The following is a 24,365-nucleotide window of genomic DNA, read 5'->3' on the forward strand; positions in this document are numbered from 1 at the left end:
TGAACCACCAAATTCCAGTTTTAAAAAGAATCACACACAACAGCCTACTTGCAAACCAAGCACAACGAAACCGACCGCTGGTAATGTAAAGGCCCCACTGAATCTAGTGGTGCCTGGATCATGACCTGTTAGTTCTCCAACCTACTATTTATTGAGAAATCAAGGCAAGGAGCCATACTATATACAATTTAGGAAGGGTACAGCTGACAGATACACTCATGTATTCTTTTTTTTTTTTTTTTTTTTTTTTTTGGTTTTTCGAGACAGGGTTTCTCTGTGTAGCTTTGCGCCTTTTCCTGGAACTCACTTGGTAGCCCAGGCTGGCCTCGAACTCATAGAGATCCGCCTGCCTCTGCCTCCCGAGTGCTGGGATTAAAGGCGTGCGCCACCACCGCCCGGCTCGTCACTCATGTATTCTTACTTGCTGTGTACTTTAGAAAATTCTAGATACTGGAATTGTCTGAAACAAAAGAGCAACTAAAAGCATTGAGTAAATTCCTGCTGAGGAAAACGGCGTTGTGTTTGGAGAATTAGCACTGAATTAGTTAAAGTTCTGAAGTGTCACTGGTCTGCGAGAACTGATCCAGAGATTACATTGCATTGCTGAGGAAAAGGTTTAAAGGTATTACATGGCTTCTCATTGTATCCTTTACCAGACTCTATATAAACCATTATTTTCTATATTAATTATGGTCAAAGTGACCTCCTCCTCCATTGCCTGGATTACTGACTGGGTTTCCATGGGAACAGATAATGGCATGCTTAACTTCTTTAAGTAAATAATCTGGTGAAAGCCTTGAAATCTCTCTCTTACCAGCCTGAGCCAGCCTCAGAAAAATAATTAGCAATATATGAAAAATGTAAGTTATTTTGGGTTATGTCCCAGTAAGCTGACAGTGTGTTCATATCTTTTTCATGCTCAGGCAAGATGTAACTAAATAATAAAATGCTTTAACATATTGTTGCTGGCAATATTTGCATTTCTCTGGAACTGTTCGTCTTTGTGTCTTTGGGGAATGCTGTATTTAACATCCTCTCTCTACATTGCCAGTTGTACTCTGGAATGCTGGGAGGATGTGGTTAAATTGTGTATTTCTTTCCCATGTACAAAGGAAGTCTTTTCCTAAGGATTTCACTGGCTGCTGTCCAGGTAGGCAATTGTCCTTATACACAAGGAGGCAGGGTTAGGCTGAAGGCCTGGGAGATGATCCTACAGTATCTCAGAGCCTCAGGGGCTCCGCTCTCTGTCAGAAGTTTGCCTTCTGATGTCTAAAGAAAGGGCTGTAGCTAAGAGTCGGTGACCTGAGGACTCTTTCATAGGTCTATCTGCTTCTCTGCATCAGGATGCCTATGGGGTAGCCAAGGTCCTCATCGGCTGCTCTATGGCAGAGACCATCATGCTCTGCACCCAAACCCATGCTTCTCTTCTCAAACCTGTTTCCTGTTTGAAAACGTTATTCGGCGTCATGCAGTGGCCATAGTAGGTGAGAGGTGACCATACCAGGAGGTGTGCTGGACCAGTTCTTACCGGCAGAATGCAGGCCAGGGCCCTCCATGACACCTGCACAGTCCCCAATGCTCTTCTTGCCTCTGAGATAGCTCGGACATAAAATAGACTGTTCTGGGATCAAAAAAATCATTTTTTTTTCTGTAAAGCCATGGAAATTGGGACCTTCTATTATGGCCTCCAGTGTTACCTTAACTTGACACTCTTCAAATATTAGTCCGTATTAGAATCTCTTGGTTGACTGAAACATCTATTTCTGGACTTTACCATGTTTGTAGCTTCCTGTATCTGGTCTGAAGGTCAAACATGCCAGGTCGCCAGGTGGTGCTAAGGGACTAGACCGATGTTGAGACCACACCTGGAAGCTCCTGCTCATTCCACTCCATTTCCTGAGCTAGCCTGGGTTATTCTGTTTGGACAGTGCCTTCGGAAGGAACAACATGCCTGGCTGGCCAGTCTGGTTGTATGTCTTGGTTAATTCCATATGTCCCCTGCGCCTTTCACACCCGTGAAAGCTCAGCCCTACCCACCATCCTCAGCACCTCCCTAGCAGTTAGGGGGAGACTTGGACAACAGCTACAGTCACCAATCCGCTTTCCCGCCACACTTTCCCCAAGTAACAGCAGTAGCTGCAGTTATAGTAAGAGTGGTAAACACAACTTTCAGGACTAGATTTGTAGCTGGCTGGTGGAGCACTTGCTTTCTCTTCATGAGGCCCTACATTCAGTACTGCTAATGCCACCACCACCGCCACCACCACAATATCAGGAGAAAAAAAAACAACAACACACAAATCCAAACCCAAACATGAAGGCTGAACACACCATCCACAGTGCTTGCCCCCCCCCTCCACCCTCACAAGACCGTGACACCGTGGATATGATTATCAGTTCTATTTTACAGGTGACGGGACCAAGTGTCAGCGATGCTGAGGAGACACAGCTGGTTAATGGCACAGACTGTGGCCCTACGGGTGGCCCGAAGCCAGCTGAATGCTGCCGTCTGAGAAAGGGGGCAGTGGGGGCCCACAATGGACGGCTGGTTCGTAATGGAGGTCAAGCGGTCTACCCTGGCTGTGTGGGCAGAGTTCTGTTGCAGAGGCCTAGCTACAAAAACAGACGGGATGACCCTAGTCTAAAATAAACATATTTTCCACAGGAGAAAAGCGGGGTTGATCCATGGAGAAATGACTCCCACCTCCTCTGCAATCCAAAGTCCTCACCCAAACCACGTGGGGACTCCTCTCTATGCCCTCTGTCTTCTAGAAGGGCTCAGGGATGCTCACTGGTCTCTGAGCTCATGAAGTCTAAGTTGTTAATGTGGCTCTCTTAATTGTGTCAACTCCCGGGACCAGATATCCTGGCTCCTTAAATAACCCGAAGGTGATGTACACTGCCTAATCACTGGAACTCACCCATCTGCTGCTTTTGTTGTCTGTGGCCTCCAGTTGGAGGAGAAATGGCAGAGACGCTCTTCCCGAAGCTCTGACCTCCCAAAGATCTGTCCCCTGGTCTACTGTCGGTGGCAGATGAGGATCAGAGGAAAACACCAAACACCTCCACGAATGCCCAAGCCCCGGGGCTGTTATCCCTGCCCATGCCCCCGGTGGCCAGGCACAGAGCTGGGGGCAGAGAGGCATATCTGCCAACAAACCAGTCTTTTGCTACGGAGCCTCTTCCGGAGTCAGCAGAGTACAATCGGTCTGCTTCTCGATAATACCTGTATTCCCTCTGAAGCAACAATCGTCCTCAAATTGCTCATGGAAATTCCTTATGCTACATTTCTGCAGGATTATTATTATTAGGACTTAGCATTGACATAACATTTTATGTTTGCAGTGCGCATTATCGTCTGCACATTAGCTATTATTAGGGAGAGCTAAACAGACACACAAGGCAGTGTCTATTTCCATCTTTGTGTGAGGCCGGTGGAATAAGGGTAATTTGAGGAGCTCGGGTAAACTAGAACCTGACATTATGACGGCTTAAATGTGAGCCTGGAGGCGCGAGCGGCAGCAGGTGACTCAGAAAACACATCCTCTGTCCCTCCCCACCTTAGTGCTTCCTAATGAAGAAGTCTGCAGCAGGGGCAGGCCCGTGAGGTGTGGCGGGGGCTCCTGACACCATGGAGACTCACATCAGACTCTACCACTTTTCCGGGTCTCCAATGCTCCCGCCCTCCCCGCTCTTCCTCAGAGGGAAAATAAGGGAAAGAAGCAGGCACGCTGACTTCCGACGGCAGAGTCGGCCGTCACCGGTGCTGAGGGATGGGCTCAAGTCGGAGCACACTTCGGGGGTCCACAGGGTGAGAGAAGGGGAGACTAGGGACCACCCCGGCTGAGTGGCACCCCGGGCTACGCTGAGGCAGGGCTGGCCCCGGGAGCCGGGCTCTTACCCCGATTGTCCTGACCTCAGAGGCTAGCAGGAAGGAGAGCCTGAAAAGTTAGTGAACAATGGGTGGGTGGGTGCCAGAGGAGAAATGCTGTTGTTTGAGAATGCACTGGGGAGGAAGCGGAAGTAACACAGGATCAGAGAGCACGGAGTAGAAACTGACTTAACAAGGACTGGGCTGATTCCAGGAGGAGGCGCCTAGGCCAGAGGTTCTCAACCTGTGGGTCGCAACCCCTTTGACAAACCTTCATCTCCAAAAATGTTTATAATTCGTAACAGTAGCAAAACGACAGTTATGAAGTTGCAATGAAAATGATTTTATGGTGTGTGTGTGGGGGTCACCACAGCGTGAGGAACCGTATTAAAGGGTCAGAGCATTAGGAAGGTTGGTAACTACAGGCCTAGGCAGAAGGGCCAGACCCGTGGAGGAAGGAACAAGGCTTCCCAGCTGAGTCTGCCAGGCACAGCAGCAGACACTCCTCCAACCCACAACTGTCTCCCTCAGCAGATGATGACTGAATGTTCATGAATCTTCCCCCCTAAAAAGCATTATTTTTCTTTTCCTGATGCATGTACTATACATACATACACACACACACACACACACACACACACACACTAAAATAATGATAATGATGATGATGGCAATAATAATAATAATAATAATGATAATACCATTTCCCAAGAAGCACAGGCATCCTGCCCGGGTAGTCCAGCAGCCCTCTGCGCCTCTTCTCGGGCGCTGCTTCCCGAACCTGACCTCTGGCTCAGCCCAGCTGCACCTGTGCTTTGAGAAAGGCACCCCACTCTCCACGTGCAATCTCACCCCACCTTACTTGGGAGCAGCCCCTCACTGTAAGAGCTGTCACCTTGTGTAGCAGGGTCGGAGGAGCGGGAACCTAATGCCACCTATAATGCTCTGCCAGTCTCGTCTTCCATTAGGTTTTGACACCTGATCTCTTTCAGCGCCTCCTAATGGCATCTCTGTCAGGGAAAGAACCTTATCCCAGCTTTCCTCACCAGGCATGGTCTTCTAGGCATCTCTGCTGCCTGTGGTATACTTCCACACTTCCTTAATCTCTTTCCTGTTCTGCTCTGGATGCTGTGACTGAGTGCTTCCGTGGATCTTCCAGGCTAAGCCTCCACCCTCCGGATCCCCGCACTGCTTTTCTTATCAGCTATCTTCCTCACCATGGCTGGCTTGTGGATCTCACTCTGAGGATGTCAGACTGACCTTTAAGAACTAGTCACCCTTGAACCTCAGCCTCTGGCCTGGCCTCTGCCACAGGAGAGGAGGTCCTTCAGGTGGGCAAGCTCTTCCCAGGCCCTTCACGGGCTGCAAACATGTGACTTCCCGGAAACTGCCTGGCATGTCTGCTTTCCTCTCTGACCACCAACACAGGGGGACAGTCTTGGCTCTTCCAGAACAGCATCAAGGCGGCAGGAACTCGGGCACCGGGGCCAGGTCTTTCTGGGCCAGTTCATCCTGCTTCCCTATTCAAGCGACCCTTCCTACACTAATCAGTGACTACTCCGAATGTGCTGGCACAGGCAAGTTCTTCATGGACACCGCTTCCTCTCTGTTCTCTTTCCTTTGGCCCGGCCACTTTCTGTCCATCACACATGGTGACCGTTGTCCTTGGTTTTAGTGTCTCTCATATTCTATTACCTTGTCTTGTCTGTTCCTTCCTATCCCATCTACTTCCACAAATAGCCATCAACCCTAATGTTATTTATAGGCCCTCTCTCCATCCTTTGTACTTCAGACTCGCCTGGGGTGTGTTTTAGTAACAGATGACTGGGCATTAACCCAGGGCATGGGTACCTGTAGGTCCTCGGGTGATTCTTATGTGTAGCCCAGACTGGGATGCTCATTTATACCGTGTTTAAACCTTCTGCTATTATTCTCCATTACAGCACAAGTATTTTCAACTTGCCATAAATCCTTTCATTGATTCTTTACCATAATCTTATTAAAAAAACAAAGCAGGAACACATGCTGCCTTTAAGAAAGCTGATGGCCGGAGGAGGGGACACCCTTTGGCAAGCTGTCCCAGAAACAACACTAAGCTGCATCTAGGAGTCTGGCTTGGTCTGACTCTGTTATTTTTCCATGCTGGTCAGCACTGCTCTGGGGAAACCAGTTCTCAGTCACCCACGTTCCTTTCTCAAGCATTCTAATGATTCACCACCTGAACAATGTCCTCTTCAAAACAGCTCTGGGGGAGTCTGGCCATCCTCAAGCTCACGAAGTGGAAAGTCTACGCAGGAGGCGGCCAAGAGTGGCTTCTCAGAACACTGAGTAATTCATCCACACAGACGGCTCTGGTCCCAGACTTCTAACATTCTCTCGTTACTTCTTTCCAGCCCTGGAATGTGAGTTCTCTAGAAGCCTGATTTGGGCAACTTGGAGCCCATCTTTTTTGGAGTCCTTGGGCAGAAAAAGCAGTGTGTATTTTATAAACTGTCTGCAAGGCTAACTTATAGCAGCTTTTTTTTTCACTGGAGAGAGAAGTTCAGACATGAAGAGCCTTTCTATACTGAGCACAGTCACCTTCCTCACAAACCTCGCTCAGCCATTTTTTTTTTTTTTTGCTTTGCTCATTAAAGTGATTTGTTTTGAGTTTCTGATGAGTATAATTTTCAGGTATGAATGTTTCATTCTCCCCAGCAGCTCCTCACAAAGGCCCTGCAAGTACTGAATCCCCAGTTCAGCACTATTAATCACACACTAAATGCTTCTAAACTGCGCTATCTTTTTCTAATTGAGAAATAGAGCTGTTTGGGCAAGTTTATTAGGTGACCTTGATTAAATTAAAGAGGTCAGGGATGGAACAGGCTTCAAGCCCATAGTCAACGATTTTTTTTTTTTTAAAAAAAATGACTTCCTTCCAATTAAGCAGGAATTAGCATGAAATATTTTGTTTCGGAAAGGTTAAAGGAATTCCTTGGAGGAGGCAGTTCTCTTGTTACTCGCTTCCTACTGAACTCGAGAGAGAAAGTGCTGTGGAGAGCTTTCTATAAAGCGCTTTGTTAACACAGTGCTCATGGTCTGGCATCAATTATAATATTCCTTAGGAGCCTAAATATTACATAGCTGAAAAAAAGTCTAATTTAAATGTTAATTTCTATTCGAAAAGCCCAAGGACCTAACAACTTTCACTAATAATAATAAAAATATTAATAATAAAAAATAAAGATGTATTTTTCATTTGCAGTAATTTCAACCTAGTTCTAATTTCAAATGATACCATTGCTCTTTCTCTTAGCTTTGTCCTTTACCTGTCCGTATTGCCCCATGATTTAATAACCTGTGAAAGGATGTCTCATCCTTTCCGCCCTAAAGAGTTACACATGAGTCTCTGATACACAAGCAGGAAAGCCCAATTCCACAGATAAGAGGGGGAGTAACTTGGGGGACCACCCGGATTGCTGAGGAGCTGCGATCATGAGGGAGATGGCGTCTCTGTTCCTCCATAGTCCTGTCCTATCAACACTGGAGCCCAGCTGACATGGACTCTATGAAGGAGGCACCAGGAGACTGGAAAAAGACAAGGCGAGGGGACAGGATGAAGGCTCAGGTAAAGGGCTTGCCTTGTACGCATGAGGTCCTGAGTTTGATCTCCCAGAACCTAGGTTAAAAGAAGTAAGGCCAGGTACTACAGTGCATGCTTGTGACCCCTGCAGTGGGAGACATAGGCAGTTGGATCCTTGGATCTCACCAGCTGGCCAACCAGCCTGGCCTGCAGGGTGAGTTTTAGGCTGGTGGGGGAGAAGGTGGACAAACAAACCCCAAAGGTACCTGAGAAACAATAGTCAAGGTTGTCCTCTGGCCCCCCACATGTACACACATACAAAGACAGAGAATGGGTTGGGGGGGGGGATTTTGAATTGGTACCAATTCTCTGACTTGGAACAAACATCTCAGGGTCCTTATCTGAAAAAATATGAAAATGTTGTGAAGTAAAGGGAAATGAGTCTTTGTTTTTCATGTTTGGCTCCAAATGAAGAACAGAAACATCCCCCCAGGAGATGAGAAATTAGTTCTTCCTAGTTGTCGTTTCTTATCTATCCAATGATCCATCATCTGCCTACCGTGTGCAATGCTGAGCCTTTGGAGAGAAAAGGGACCTGCAAGGGGTCCGGTCGGTGGTGAGAGGCTCTCCCACCTCAGATGCGCTCACCCCATCAGCTCTAAGCACACAAAGGTTTCTCTCATGCTCACAGTTGAGATGAACAGTCATTTTTTTCAGGTTCTCTCATCCTTTGCCATTCTTTACATCAAGGGTTCTCTGCTGGCTTTTGGCGGGGACAGTGAGTGTGCAGCCAGGGGAGACTGTGTGGACCCAGGACCCGATGCTATTCTAGGAGAAGGAGGACTGATCACAGGCTGGGAGGGCTTTCTGGAATTTACGAGCAATACTTTCACTTCAGGGACTGAGTCTTAATTAGACTTACAAGACTTTAGCAATTTCCCCTTTAATCTGGCACTTCCAGACAAAAGCCATGGTCCCAGACACATTGTAGGATTCACGAATGTTGTTCAGTTTTGTCACTGCTTTGTATCGTGACAATGCTTAAGATGATTCACAGAGGCAAAGAGCTAAGGCCAGGGAAAAGGATGGTTTAGGAATTACACAAACTATACTAGAAGAGTCTGGTATGAAGATAAAAATAGAAACTGACTGGTAGGTCACTAAAAGAAGAATGAAAGCTCTTATCCTGGCCCCCAAAGACTAGCCAAATATATTAGAGACTGAGCCTTACAACTTATAATTAGAATAATGCAACAAGGTCCACTACTTACTTTTTATATTTATTAAGCAATTTCACTTATTATTGGGGGTACAAAGACTCAGTTTTGGTCCTTGTTAAATTTAGAATATTGGGGAAAGAGGAAACATATGGCTTTCAGCATCTCTTCCAAAGTCAACCTTCCCTGGGTGTGGGAACTGCAGTGAGATTGATATTGCCCTGTGTGTTCTCGCTCAGACTTTTATTTTAAAGATGTATTTAGAGGCATATCTCATAAAGAAAAGCCCCAGGGACAGGGCAACAGGGAGAGGCACTTCAATAAGTTCTGGAATTAGATGTGAGTCGATACACTGATAGTTTTGTGGGCTCTCTCTCCCAGGCCCTGGGGGTGCAAAGAAAATGGGGAACACGATGGGAAGTCAAAAGGCTGATATTGCAGCTTAGATCAGTCATTTAGTGTGTGCTCGTGTTCAGAGAGAAGTACCCTTATTTTTCTCTTTATCACTTTGGAGAGTTAGGTAACAGAGAACATTGGTTATGACTGTGTGTATGGTTCAGACATTCCCAACATTTCTTCAAATTGTTTCTTCTTTCTGTCTATATCCATATAGCAGACACTCTTTAAGAAAATGTCATTCAACCAGAAAACAGACTGTGCCAGTTTTCTGAATATTTATTTTTGTTGGAGTGGCCTTAAAAACAGTTTACTGGGTGCACCTTTACAATGCAATGCTTGCGGAAACTGTTCAGCTAACTTCCTAAGGCTCCTTAAACTGTCGGCACCAAGCTGACTTACCATTCCAGGAAGCATTTCTGCTACAGGTTTAGTGTCTGCAGGACCAGTAAGGCCACGGTGTTACTGCAGAGGAAGCTTGGACTTTGGGATTGTTGAAATGAATAACTGACCTTTAATCGTGTTTTCCTCTTCAATACCAGCTACATTATTCACAGCCAGTTTTTTTTTTTTTTTTTAATAAAGAGAACTCTGAAGCTTTCTGTCCTCAGCTTTTCTACGTACCCTTCTTTCTGAAAGCTATACCTTCACTCCCATCCAGATGTGAGTCTGATGTCTGGCTAACATTTCTTGATTCAGAATTTTAAACTTAATGTGCCTCATAGTATTATTAAGACAACACCACACACCTCTTGTAGACATTTTGGAAGTACGCAAAGAAGAAAAAAATAATTTAAAATAAAAAAATCAAATTATCATCTTTTACAGATATACACTCTAAATATTTTTACCCATTTCCTTATAGATCTCATAATATATATATATATATATATATATATTATATATAATTTGAATATAAAACATATATAAGCACACATTTGGAGTTACATATGCCATTTTGTAAGTGCTTTTATCACTTAGCAACTACACTGAGAACCTTCTATTGTGCCATTTAAAATCTCTAAAACATGATTCCTTTTCCAGATCTGATCAGATGCATCACTAACTGATACTCCAGTGCAGTGTATATAAGAGTACAGTGAGATATTTACAAGTTTCTAAGCAATTCTAGGAGATGAAAATCTCTGTAACTGCTTCAAACTGCAGTGACTCAACGTGCCCCAAGTGGGAATGCAGGAGCTGCAGAATCAGGAAGGCCTCACTGTGGACTTGGCAATGTCCAGCTTGAAGCACTGCAGTTAACACTGTCATGCAACTGTTGCCCCAGATAGGATTCTCTCCATGTCTCTGCTACTGGTTGGAGCTTAAATAAAAAAATTTTCTTCCTTAAAAATTTCTCAGGAGGTTTTACATGTTGTGTACTGAAACTGGGATGCCCCAGCTGCTGAACACATTGTCTGTTCCAAGAATCAAAACTACCCAATCGATACAAGAGAAGCATCTCGAAGACACAGAAAAGCATAATATAATAACAATTTGTAGGTTGCTTTAAACATCGATTTCCAGGGCTTCTAATTATAAGATAAACATACAATGGCAAGTGGAATTCCTGAAAATAAGAAAGAAGACAATTACTTTTTTCAAGTTCCTTTTCCATTAGTATGTGGCTCCCTGGTCAGGATGATGTCTGGTCAGGGTCTAATAGCTTGATGCCACCAACTGTGCTTAGATGAACAATGAAACAGAAAAGCAGAGGAGGATGAGGACATCGATGCCCATCAGCAGTATATCATGGTGCTAAGATGTAACAGCGTGTGCTTTAATATGGTCTGATATTGATTCTTTTGGCCAGTGTCCCATTTTGACAGCCTTGGAGCCACACTTTTAGATTTTAGATGGAGAGACATAGAAGAAAATCAATGGATATGAACTTTTCATTAGTAACTGGCCTACATATCTATGGCTTCTCAGCCATGCTCACATTTAATGGATCTGAAACATGGTGTTGGAGGGCTGTTCCAGTATTTAGGCCTCAAGAACCTCAGGTGTTCACTATGACCAAAGACTCATGGTAGCCTCATCTCCCAATGATTTGTGAGAAAAAGCCAGGAACCAATAGGGAACACAGACTTGCTCTGCATTTTTTTTTAAATGTTATGAACATATCAGAAGGCTTTTAAAGATGTGTTATATAAACAGGCCTGATTAAAACCCAAATAATGTAACGTTGCCTCTATTGAGCTTTACAAAATACATTGAAATAGATAGTTCTACTACACAGAAGGGCAAAACATTAGAAATTCAAACTTTTTCTAGAGCACTGTAACAGCCATATCTTCTGCTATATTCGCCATTCTTAGTCACTGACTTCCTTAAGAGACTATATTTTGTTTGTATATGAAAAATAGTTTTGCTTTTAAACAATGCCAGCTGCTTCTCAAGGTGAGGGCAGTGAGCTAACATGCTGAAAATATCTTCTAGGAGCTTCTACTGAAATCACAGGTGAGCGAGCCCTTGCCAGCACACAGAGTGTTGAGAACGAGTTCTCTCTTCATGATCAGAAGCATTCCTCTGTATTGCTCACAGAGTAAAGGGGAGTCAGTCATTAACGCAAGGCAATCTAGCCCTATGTTTAGCCAAACAATAGAAATCTACAAACTCACCGGGAGTCTGCCATCTAACCCCTTCCAGAATTATTCTGATAGCCTTTTCCAGAAGTCAGGAAGACTACACTGAAACTCCAACAACACTGTGTTAATTTTGTTCAAACTTGAGCTGAAAACATATTTTAACATCCTGTCAGGTTGAGATACTAAGAGTGTCGATAAAATGACACTCCGGTAAATGTAAATTTAGACTGCTGTTACAAGCCCCTGCCTGGCTCCGGGAGGTGTTAGGTTGCTATAGTATTTTCCATAGCAACTTTGCATCTTATTACATAAATACTCCCTCAGTGTCCTTAGAGCCTGCTAAGGAAATGGGGGAAGTCTCTTATGAGCCTTAACACAATGAAATGCCCCCAACCACAGGAAGCTGGAATAGAGATGATGGTGTTCTGGGAAGTGGAAAAGACCAGGTTCCTGTGAGCTGTATGCAAGGGGTGAGGCTGAGACCCCATTGTCTGAATCCTTCACAGTCAAGCCCTCTTGGCTCTCCCTTTCAGACAACGGTTTAACTTTCCTCACTCCCTTCTTTCGCCTGCTACCTATCTAGTAGCCCAGGCCTTCTGCAGGGTTCAGAAGGGCTCACTGTGCTTGGCAGGAAGCCAGAGCCTCACAGAGCCCATTCTTGTAAACGCACCTTGGAGTCCTAGGCTGAGTGACCGTGGGAGGCCACTGAGGGAGCCTTCCTTGCTCCAGGCCGAGCACAAGTGTTGGACCCTAACCAGGGCTCCACTCAGTTTTAAGGAAGGGCAGCAAAGCAGGGGAGTCCTGGGGAGTTCCTCAGATCCAAAAACACAGGGCAATTTTCCTGGAAGTGGTCAGTTATGGAAAGTTTGCTCATTACGAGAGAGGTCAGGAGCCAACTGTGGCATTGCTAGGTACCACAGAACAGTAAGGGCATAAATTTACAGAAAGATCCAGAATTTACAACCCAGATGCAGAGGGTCCATTTGGACAGCCTCCAGCAGAAAGAGCTCCTACAAGATCCATTTAATAATATCTGCCTCCAGGTATTTAAAAGGTAAATCAATTTTCAAGGAGAAATGGTTTTTGTATTTTTTAAGAAGCCTGTCCATTATGGCAGGGAATTGTAACTGTACATAAAAATCAGGGAACTGAAAAAAATTCAACTGAAAATAAACATTTATTTGAAGTCCATTGGTAAGATTTGCACAGTGTATAAAAACAAAACAAAACTATTCCCTCGCTGGCACTGAGGTTCCCAGGAGACATGCAGCTGAGCCTGAGAAGCACGTGCTTGTCTTTGATTCAGGGGTCCTTCCTAAATAGATGCTACTGGTCTTTTAGGAGATGCTCAAGGCTGTCAGGACACAGGAAAGCAGCTTGTCCTTCTGCCTCGGGGAGCATGGGCCCTGGCATGTGGCTATCAATGGAACCCTCCCAGTCTCCACAGCAGACAGCTCTTGTTCTGCCAGGTGCTAAACCTCTGTGGTGAGCTGCCCCAGAGCACGGTCCAGGCCTCCCTCCCAAAAGGCAGCCTCAGGCAAGCTGCCATCCGTACTGCCATCTTGAGTCAGACTCTAGCTGGTATTTAGTAACCCCTGTGCTTGGCTGGTATGGGGCTGCAGTGAGTCTCCTCTCAGACTCCCTGTGGGGCAACCCCACTGGGCGTTCAGAATGTAATTAGGAGGGGAATGCAGTAACAGAAAACCAAAGGTAATCTTGAAACTCAAGAAATCAAGGGGACAGCCAAAGACAACCTTAATATTCATATTTTTAAATCCAAGGCATCCTACTATGGATAAAACTATTCAGATCAAACACTGGTATTCTAATTAAAATTGAATCCCTAATTTGATGTGGCTGCTGGAAATCACTGTTCAACTTCTTGGTGAAATTAAAAACAACAACAATAAAACAAAATGGTTTTGTGAGTTTCTATGGGAAATTGACAACACAGAGAAAACTTCGTCGTTTAAAAAGTATTTGTGGGTAGGGCGAGGCTCGGTGGGTAAAAATGCTTACTATACAAGCCTGAAAACCCGATTTTGCATCCCCAAAACCCACTTTAAAAAGAAAAGAGTGGGGGGAAAGAGCTAGATGTGGTCATCCCATCAATTATACCTCATCAGGTGGGAGGTGAAGGTAGGAGAAACGCCTGGCAGCTTGAGGTCCAGCTAGTCTGGAATGCGCAGCACAGTGACAGAAATAACATGAGATGCCCCGCCTTACACAAGCTGGGAGGTGAGTGACTCCAGAAAGTCACCTTCTGCCCTATAAACTCACATGCATGCCTAGACACAGACACAGACAGACAGACAGACAGACACACACACACATACACACACACCCATGCACACACACATGTTCATATAAAGAACCCAGACTTTAAATGAGGTTCAGTTAGAATCTAAAAGCGTTTGTTATGTCCTGTAGAAAGGTTTAAGTATTGTCGTTAAGCAAGAACCTTGTCTTTCCACTTTTCTAAAATTTGTGTTTTCTGAACATGCATGGAATGTTGGATGGATAGCATAACCTTGAGGCAGGGATGGATGATACCACACTTCACTTCCTGGCTTTAGGACATACCTGTTATTCAGCCTGGTGCCTTAATTAGCATACCGTGCTTTATTTCTTTAAAAGGCATCCATCACATCCCCTGGAGGGCAGGGGCATCAGGTCTAACCCTCTCTTTGGAGCCACAGTGCCTTCATTGTGCTGCTGTGGTGACTTACAAATGTCCTTGGTCATCAGAAAGATGCCTATTCTGTGTGACACTGAGTTTTCGCACCAAGTTCTGAATGTTTCGGCAAAAGGAAGCATCCTCATTGAATATGCATCTTAACATGTGCCTTTTAAATCGAATCAGAGCAAATGTTCCCAGTCTTAATCGTCTTGCGAAAGAAAGACATCAAGAGAGAACATTACGATCAGATGACGGGGCAGATGCAAGGGAAGGATGCGTGTGAAGGTCAGCGTACTTTTAACTGTTTGGAGCAAGGTCGCGGGCCAGGTGCTGGAGAACAATGGAGACCATAAGCAGAGTACTACCGAGTAATTATTTTGCACTTGGCATTATTCATAAAGGCACAAGCCCCTAACATACAACGGCTTGTTTAACTCTAATGATTCTAAAACTTATTGGGTTCTACCACACCAAGCCTTCCAGGTGTGCCCCCCCCCCTTTGTATGCGGCTGTCCCACCTCCACTGTCCACGTGGAGAGAAGACCATGGAAGGACAGAGACAGGGAGGGGACCAGGGGCTGACGGAGGACTAGATGTGGATTTAAAGGTTTGGCTTGATTCCAGTAAGAGGCAAACTAAGCAATAACCCATTTACACTTTTATCAAAAGCCAGCTTCACAGGCTCTGGAAGACGGTGCTCATCTTCCTCAATGGATGCTTTGATAAATCTGTCAGGGTTTTCAGTTATTAGCAGAATCATTTCCATTTCCATCACTATCTTAGTTTTGCTCCAACGAATGCCTTTTCCCTCTTAAGACCAACCAATGAGGGAGTGTGAATGGTCTGCCAAGAGCTATATTAAAGCAGAACCAGGGAACTCTAGCCAAAGATATGCTGTTAATCATTTCACAGAGAGAAAAGTAAAAAATAGAATGATATAGTCTTTACAACCAGAAAAGCAGAGGCACATTGAAATATTTTGGTTATTAAGAAATAAAACCAAAAGTATCACACAACCCCTTATATGCATAATCGATTGTATTATTTCTAGACACAAAGTCTTGCTCTGTCTCATTGGAAAACGCTCCTGCCTGCTGCGGTTGTGAGTGTCCTAGCAGGGAGAGGGTATGCCAAGCTGGCACCGGGAGCTCCAGCCTGACCACCCTGAGGAGGATGGCTTCACCATGTCCTCCTATCACAGGCAGAAGGTCCCCTAGAGAGTGTTCTTTCCTGGAATTTCTAAGAATTTCTGGGCCGGCTATTTCCTTAAGATATTTGAGGCAAAGAAGAGAAAAAGTTTCAGCTGAGAGGAGCTGGGCCGGAGACGGCTCCTGTAGAGGAGAGAGACTCTCAGTTTCACGTTTGGCAGCTCCCATTGGTTCATCAGAGCCAGACATTGTGGGGAAGCAGCTCCCATGTGGAGGACAGGCAGCCACACATTTGTACCTAAAAATGAGTGACGGGAAAGGCTGTTTCCTTCAGTCTATGAGGTCTCTGTGCCCGTTCCTTTGCTTCATGCCGTCATTAGCATGGTTTAGTCCAAAGAACAGATGGGAATTCTTGCCATCAGGCAATGTCTCTGAATACTCAGAGCTGAAAGGAAAACAATGGCCTGCTTGTGGGCAGGATCTCCAGGGCCCAGGGCATAGAAATGGTCAGCTGCTTACTCATCCCTTTAATCAGTCCTCTGCTCTCTGCCGAAACCACATGCCACGTCCTCTGGCCCAGCTCATTTGAAGAAACACGAAAAGGACTTTGGACTTCTGAGGCCTGGCATCTGAACCCCAGCCCTTTCATCTCTTCCCTCGGTACATGGCCGCCAACACGCACTGCATTTGCTCATTAATTCCGCTGACCAAGTAACATGCCTGGGGAAAGTCTTCAAAGTGTAGGACATACTGCATGCTCTCTCTCATCGGATGCCTGGTGCATCAACCAAGAGAGGTCTGGGAAACTGCTCTCCAGACCTTTAGCGGGGACTGCTAGTCCCTGAGGAGGGCACACGTCCTTGCTGCCTCTGTGGGCATGTCTAAAACTAAGTTCCGGCATCAGTCCTATGGATGTACAGTTGTTGAAGTGATTTCCCAGATCAACTCAGTGGACCTACTGTTTATTCATCCTTATGCTAGCCTATCCCAAACAAACTGTGAAATCACATGCATTTCTCCCTACGGAAACTGACAGTGTTTAAAAAGAAATGTTACTGATGGAAGCAGATGCAGAGATCCACAGCCAAGCACTAGGCCGAGCTCTGGGAGTTCAGTCGAATAGAGGGAAGAGGGATTATATGAGCAAGGGGGCGGTGGGGTGAGGGGGTGGTGGTGTCAAGATCATGATGGGGAAATCTACAGAGACAATTGAACCAAGCTCATAGGAACTCACTAACTTTAGACTGACATCTGTGGAGCCTGAATAGGACTTGACTAGGCCCTCTACATACAGGAGGCAGTTATGTAGTTTGGTCTGTTTGAGGGGCCCCTGGCAGTGGGATCAGGATCTATCCCTGGTGCATGATCAGGCTTTCTGGAACCCATTACCTGTGGTGGGACACCTTGCTCAGCCTTGATGCAGGGGGGAGGGGCTTGGTCCTGCCTCAGTTGAATGTACCAGGCTTTACTGACTCCCCATGGGACTCCTTACCCTTTTGGAGGAGGGAGTGGGGGGGTGGGTCAGGGAGGAAGGCTGGGGCTGGAGCAGGAAGAGGAATGAGAGCGAGATCTGTGATTGGTATGTAAAATGAAAAAAATTTTTTAAAAAAAATAAAAAAAGAAATGTTACATATACAAAAGGCACAGGTTCAACTCAGAATTTCAGACTGACTCAATTCTTTCTCACCTTACAGAAGGATATCAAGAATCCAATTTTCATCTTCAAAAATGTTAAAAACCATTTAGAAAAAGAAACATTTTATAGCAAGATCACATGGAATACCAGAAAATCACATGAACAGCCATTCTTTTCATATATGAAGACTTACAGAAGTGCCCGTGAGGACAGAATTCTCTTCAAATAACCAGATTAACACCTTAGAGTGGGACAGTCCTGAGAAAGGTAGTCTCCATCTAATGAGAGACGGAAATGCTGGGCTAGCTTTTAGACAACAGGGTTGGGGAGTCCCTGAGATACGGTGTTTGCTTGCATGCTAAGCTTCTAAAGAACTTCAAGGATGGGATTCAGGGGGAAAGTGATATTTCCTAGGGCAATGGCTCTCCAATGTCAGAAAGTATCAAGTGGGCTTCCCCAAAGATCTTCTTTGATTACAGAATGCCAGGTCTCATTCCCCTGTCCTACAAGTTTGTCTCAGTGGGTCCTGATAGTGTTGGGAGAGAGGCTGATGTCTGTTAATATGGCTTTGATGCCATTTAACACAGAGAACCATTTACCGTCCATTGTCTGCTCTGACACCCTGACTTTGTCTAAGGTCAGTGTCCCATATTCTCCAGGCTCATGGTGTACTACTAAAAATCACTTACTATTACCCAGAATTGTCCACAGTCCTTACCCTGTCCCTTCCCTAGGAAAATAGTATATAAGCACTATGTCATTTTGGGTTGGTGAATAATCACACTGTGTTTAACCACGCACATCATCAATGAGTACATCTCTTCTACATAGTCTACCTACTGTCATCCTATCTTCAGAGGGCAAGGGGGGTGTCTTTGCTTCTACCCCTCCACTTCTACCAACAAATTAGCCAAGATCCTCTATTCCAGTCGCCTGCAATCTTTCAGTTAGAAACCAGAAACAGGTGTCTGTTTTATTCCCTGGTACACACAAGAAGATGGAACTTATTACATTTCTCTAATTTTATTTTCTGGCCGGGCTGGTGACTGCGGGTCTTGGCAGGTCCATCGGACAATATCCCTTCCCTCTCACAAGCTACCTTCCTTTGGTGCCTCCAGTCTGAATGGACCTGTAAACACTAAGGACTCACTTGTGAATCTAGGAGACAGTTTTAATCAGTCTCAGATAAGGCAGAGTGCACAAAGAAGGCGTTCTTTAAGCTCCGCTCAACTCAAGGAGTAGATGCCCCTCACTTGGTACCAAGTGTGGCCCCATCTCCATGAAAAGTTCGGTGAACTGTATTGGAGGGAATGTTTAATTTTCTAGCATGCTAGCTGGTTAGTAAGCTTCTTTAGGGATTAAACATTTTCTATGAAGTACATGGACTGAAAACCAAACTTCATCTGTAATTCAGCATCAGCTGTGGCTGCCACACTCTGGAAAAGGGGTTTTATGGGAACAGGCACAGGTCCCTGAAAGAAGGATAATGGCCCCAGATCTACATATGGAGAAACAACTGGAGCAATTTAAATCACCGTGTTCCCAAGGAGGAGTTTAACGTTCTATTAATAAAATGTAGTCACTCAAAAGATGAAAGTTTAGTGCAACTCAAATAAAAGTGAGTTATGTGGCCATTTCCTGGCACTTATTCCCCACGTAAGATGCGGTGCTCGCTAGGATACCTCTGGGGACCCGGCGGTTACCAGCATTACCTGATTCATCGACTCTCATTTTTTTAGTCGGGCTGTCGCAGTTCTCATCGTCAGACATTTCCATTTCCTCCTCGCGGCGGATGCCCATGAGCTGCTCACTTTGAGCGTTCCGGAGTTCCTGAAAGCACAGGATACATGAACATCAGAAACACGGCCATACATCATCATACCATCTCCCCATGGTCTCTGGTAGGTTACGGCTCACATATCAACTTTTAGAGTCTAAAGCTTCCACCCAAAGTCTAGAACAGTGGGGGAAGGGGTTAGGAGCAAGACAGGAAGCTTCACTGTCAGACCTGGGAGAAATCCTTGCTCATCAATGACTAGAAGGGCTCTTTGTAAATTCCTTGGTATCACTGCAGTCTGAGTTTCCTGATTTATAAAAATGAGGATCTGTCTGCTCCAACTAGGCTACCGCAAGGTTACAGAGAAACAGCCATTACATAGATGGCACACAGGAGTTGCATCAACTGCTAACAAAGATGTGGGCAATGGGATTTTAAGGAGGCTGCATTCAGATTGGTCCTAGTATAGCTTTAAGAATACTCCTACACACCTATTTGCTCAATGTGCTTACTGGAACATTGTGGTACTAATGCTTTACAGGAGGATAAATGAATTAAGGCATTTAAAAGACTTTAGTATATATGTGGCACGCACATGTGTGTGTGTGTGTGTGTGTGTGTGTGTGTCCAGAGATTGAAGTAGGTGTTTTTCTGTCTTGTTCTTCACCTTACTTTCTTCGTACAGGGTTTCTCACTGACTCAGCTAGACTGGGTGACTATAAAGCTCTCGACACTTCCTGCCTTCACTTCTCCAGCTCTGAATCACAAGTGTATCCCAATGTAGTTATTTATAGGAATGCCAGGGATCTGAACTTACGTTCTCATGTTTGCTTACAGACTGAGCCATTTCTATGGCCCTGCATGTAAAAGACTCTTGGTCTCATGCTAGACACTGTGTTGAGCTGGTATGTATGTGCCTGAATATGATTTATCCAAACATTCATGCCATTCATATATTCACGGCATAAAATTCAAAAGATGCTGAATCAAATAAATACAGAGAGGTCTTCTCTTTTATAGCCTGTTACCATGTTCATGGGGCTGTAGTTCTGTGGTAGCAATGGCTTAAGCACTGGTTTTATAACCACAGATCTGAGGACCTGCCATGTTCAGTGACTAGGGCAAGGGCTAAAATCAAGTCAGGAAATTTCACTGAGCTTCTGCCTACTCACCCATAAAGGGGGATAATATTAAGACAAGGGTATTTGGCTGCAATGGTATGTTAGGAAATCCATTGTAAAAGGTACCAAATTACACCTAAAATCCTTACCAATGTTCCTAAAAAGCAGAATGATGTAATTGTTTACCGTAATTGGCTATATCGTCATTTTATACCCAGCTGTGTATTATGGAATTGTTAAGCCTTCTGTTCTCAGAGCATGTACTGTTCTCAAAAAGACTTAGAACAGAGAAAGGCCTCCATTGTTCTGTTTTCTTCTTTTAAAGGCCTCTAATTAAAAGTCAAATACTAAGATAATTTTACTGTATAGTAAGTCTATGAGTAACAATAAAAGTAAACAATTCCATCAATTTATTGGGGCATGACTACTGCCCACTCAGCGGACGTGCATTTGCTGCCCTGGCTTTGGAAGTCCTTCCTTAGCTCACAGATTTGAACTGCAGCAGGGTGGAAGGAAACTCATCATTGTTAACATATGCTAATGCATACCTCTACACCCAAGAAATTACCCTTGTGGAGGACAGGGAAACAGGAAGGCAGACAGCCACAGAACAGTCCCTGGAGACCACTGGGACAATAAACACCACCTCCCTTTGTAACCATGCCATCTAGAAGAAAGAGGGGCTGAATCTGTCTACCAGCTCTTGGAGGTAGATACCACGGGTGATTTGTGGGGACATTTCTGGGCAATGGACAGCTAATTTTTCTATTGATGAAGAGCCCAATTCCCAAAGAGGTGGCTTGAAAAAACCCAAACAAGGAAAAACCAGGCGGAAAGAATAAACAAGGCTGTAAGGGCAGCTGCTTAGTTCTGCAATTAATGACAAACTGTCATATGACAGTTGTTTTGTGGGGGGGTGGTACAAAGGGAAAATACTGGAGGGAGGGGAACTAGGGTGTTTCCACAAGGTGCCCGTGGTTCAGCAGTAAATCACTAACACACTCTAATAAATCTGTAGAGGTGTTGCAGGTAATTAACAGATGCTGTACATGGGAATGCGGAAAAAATCAAGCCAATTATCAAGCTTATATGCCAACTGAGAAATCATCCACAATGTTAAATTACTAACTGGTATTTAATCAATTAAGCGACACGTAGGAGAGAAAATAAAAGGTAATTTAGAATTCTGTTTTCCAAAAGATAAGGTTGGAAGTGGCAGGAGGGACTTTTGAGAGTAACGTTCCATCCCTCTGGAGTCTCCATTCCATCCCTAAGGACTGAGAAAGCAAGAAGCCTTTCTGTGCCCACATAGTTTCAGCATCCTGGCACTTATGGGTATCTGTTAAAATATCCTTAGTTACACTTGATTTTATCTGGATTTTTAAAACATCCAAAGGTTCTCCATTCCCAGATCTGAATCATCATTGAATCATAGTTTAGACTCCAATTTGAGTGTTTATAACCCTCAGTGTCTTTACTGTACCATAAACAGAGGCCTCTTTTTATTTCCCCTTCTCGAAAATCAACTTTGACTTGGGTTGCATGTTGGTGTCAGAGAGAATCAACTACACATACCCTTCCTTTGTTTTGGGAGCCCTTGAAAAATTCAAGAGAAATCCTACCTCCTCCTCACAATCCTCAAGAGTGGACATGAGCTGGATCAGTCACCAGCCACCTTCTTAGGCTAGTGAACTCCACTTAAACATGCCTTTACCCGACAACTACACTAGTGTTTCCAGCAGCCCATTACTGTGAAGTTATTCAGCATTCGCCATAATAACAGCGACAATAAAGGATCTATTTAGTATTCATGTGGATATTACATGTAGTGCCATTGGTATTCAACTGCAATTTAGCATTAGTTAATGGGCACTTAAAAATGCTACCCGGATGATTGATGTCACAGGACTTTGTGTTTCCTCAAACTCTTCATAAAATACTTATTTCTCCAAGTGTGAGCCAAAACCATCACATAAATAAACCTTACCTTCTATAACTTTGTGAGTTTTGAAAGAGGGGAGTGTCTTTTAGAGAACTTTAATATTAACATGCTAGGAATGAAGAGGCATCCAAATGAAAACCATTCTCTCACTTAAAAAGAAGCAAAGGAAGACGGAATACTTACTTTTACATTACAGGTTCAAAGCGTACACTACAGTTGTAGTCAAAATTAACAGCTGGATGACCAATGACTAAGGACACAGTTGGGCCTGTCTTGGTAGCAAGGAAAGTCAAGTTGTGACCTCTTTCCTTGGCAGGAGATACTCACACTTCACACATGCATTGATGCTGTGAACTCAGCTAGCCTGGACATTTGCCCCCATCGTGAGCTTTGCTCTGGGGAGAGATGTGACAGAACCTCCTGGCTAGCCCAGTGGACCAGGCATGGCTGACAACAAGAAGATATGGAGAGGAAGGCGTACTTGCCGTTTCAAGCCCAAAGAGCCAACTGTCATCACCACATAGATGGCGGAAGAAAAGCTCCGTACTTAACGATTAGTTTTCTAAATTGGCTTTTACATATATATTTCAGTCTAATTGTAGGTAAAGCATCTTGGTTTGTTTCTGAGCAAGCTCTTTACTACGAATGGGAAAGATGCTTCTCTCCCTTGGAGAGGAGGGAAAATTGTTCTAAGTGTGAAGCCAGCTGTTTTTCTGGACAAGAAACGAAGTAGAGCTGGCTAGGGAGGGGACAATGAGACAGGGCCATGGCAAAGGACTGCCCGCTGTAACAAAACCATTAACGGCTACAGCCACTCTATGCTCTGCCAATCCAGCTGTGTGATGGTGGTTAGAAAATAACAGTAAAATCACCAACCTCAGAATGCTTTCGCCAAATGTCTATGTTCTTGCGCTGAGCTTTCGAGAAATGGTCCCAGGCTTTTTGTCTGGTAGAAGCGTTGAAAACGGCCACAATCTGCTCAACTTTGGTGAACAAGGAAGTCAAACAAGACAAGTAATTTATGTTGTGATCACTATAGGGAAGCAAAGCAAAGACACTAGGAGTCTATGGATGATGTCACAGCAGAAACAACATCATCAATATCCATCCAATTTGTGCCTTTTTGTACTTACATTTTAGCAAGGTTGGGGATGTCTCCCTTCAAGTCTGTCTCCATAACTTTAGGTTAGAACAAATTCTATAGATGACTGGGGAAAGATCATGGGCATCTACCTTGGAGCATCCTTTAGTTGTTGTTTATAAATCTGATAGGGCAGATTATAGACCTAGATCTATAAATATACAGACCCTGCTACTGTCATACAAATAAAAGTCATATAAAGTCCTGCCTGGTAGGGACTTCAGAGTAAAATTAGGGTGGAGCGTCTGAAGACCAAGAACCAAACATGTATTGATTTTCTTTTGTTCTCCATCTCAAGGTGCTTAAGTACAACCCACTGAAGACACTACTGTGTCCAAGGTCCAAACTGGGGCCATGAATCATTGTGTTCTAGCTTCCTCAGCCTCTAGAACCAGCCCCCCCCCCCCCGTTTTTTTCTCTAAGGACTGAAGCCAGTTCTCCTGCCCATTGGCTGGTCATAGGTGCTACTCATTTCTTGTGAAGACAGACCAAAGCTCACCTGAGCAGCAGCTCTAGTCTTGAGTCTGACTTCAGTACTATAGGTGGTTCTCCATTCTTTATTGAGTCCATCCCCTATCTGCCGGTGTCCCACAATAACTTTCATAAGCATCCTCTCCTGACTCTCACACCATTTGGGGTTTTAATTCTATCACGTTGACTTCATCGATTAATTCTGTTACCTCCAGGAACAGTGCTATTTGGATGGTAAATGTTGAGGAATCGTGAAAGGGATGGGAAGGGATGGGGTCTTCTTAGTGGATGTTAGGTATGAAGCTAACCAACTACAGACTCAGTCTTGTTTGAGTAGTTATTGATCTGGTAAGCATGGGATTAAGGAAACTCATGCTTTGAGTCAATCACATGCTTAAACCTGAACTTCTAAATATTGAGTTCAGTTCTTATGGATGCTAGCACTGTATCCCATAATTCCTCAGTGATTCTTGAGGCTCTATTATAAAAAAAGAGGGCTTCAATTCTCTTCCACATCTTCAGACATCCAAAAAATGTCATGACAGCAAAGCCCCCAAAGGCGAGTGACCTTCAATGGCAAAAAATTAGCACACAAAATGAGCAACATGATGTGCTAGAGCATCAGTTCTCAACCTATGGGTCACGACCCCTTTGGGGGGAGGTCGAAGGACCCTTTCACAGGAGCCCCATGTCAGATAGCCTGCATATCAGATATTAACATTATGATTCGTAACAGTAGCAAAATTACAGTTATCAAGCAGCGATGAAGATATTTTTATAGTTGGGGGGTCACCACAACATGAAGAACTGTA

At 44.5% G+C, this 24,365-nt stretch overlaps 1 protein-coding gene across 1 annotated transcript in view; it reads right to left on the reverse strand.

Moving 5' to 3' along the window:
• Positions 1-24,365, reverse strand: part of Enox1 (ecto-NOX disulfide-thiol exchanger 1) — a 552,113-nt gene that overhangs the window by 87,843 nt on the left and 439,905 nt on the right. Inside the window, 2 exon segments of the mRNA XM_037208374.1 lie at positions 18,814-18,931; positions 22,818-22,924. Of these exon segments, the coding sequence (XP_037064269.1) occupies positions 18,814-18,931; positions 22,818-22,924 (225 nt within the window).

The sequence above is a fragment of the Peromyscus leucopus genome, chromosome 9, assembly GCF_004664715.2.
Source record: "Peromyscus leucopus breed LL Stock chromosome 9, UCI_PerLeu_2.1, whole genome shotgun sequence".
NCBI classification, from domain to species: Eukaryota; Metazoa; Chordata; class Mammalia; order Rodentia; family Cricetidae; genus Peromyscus; species Peromyscus leucopus.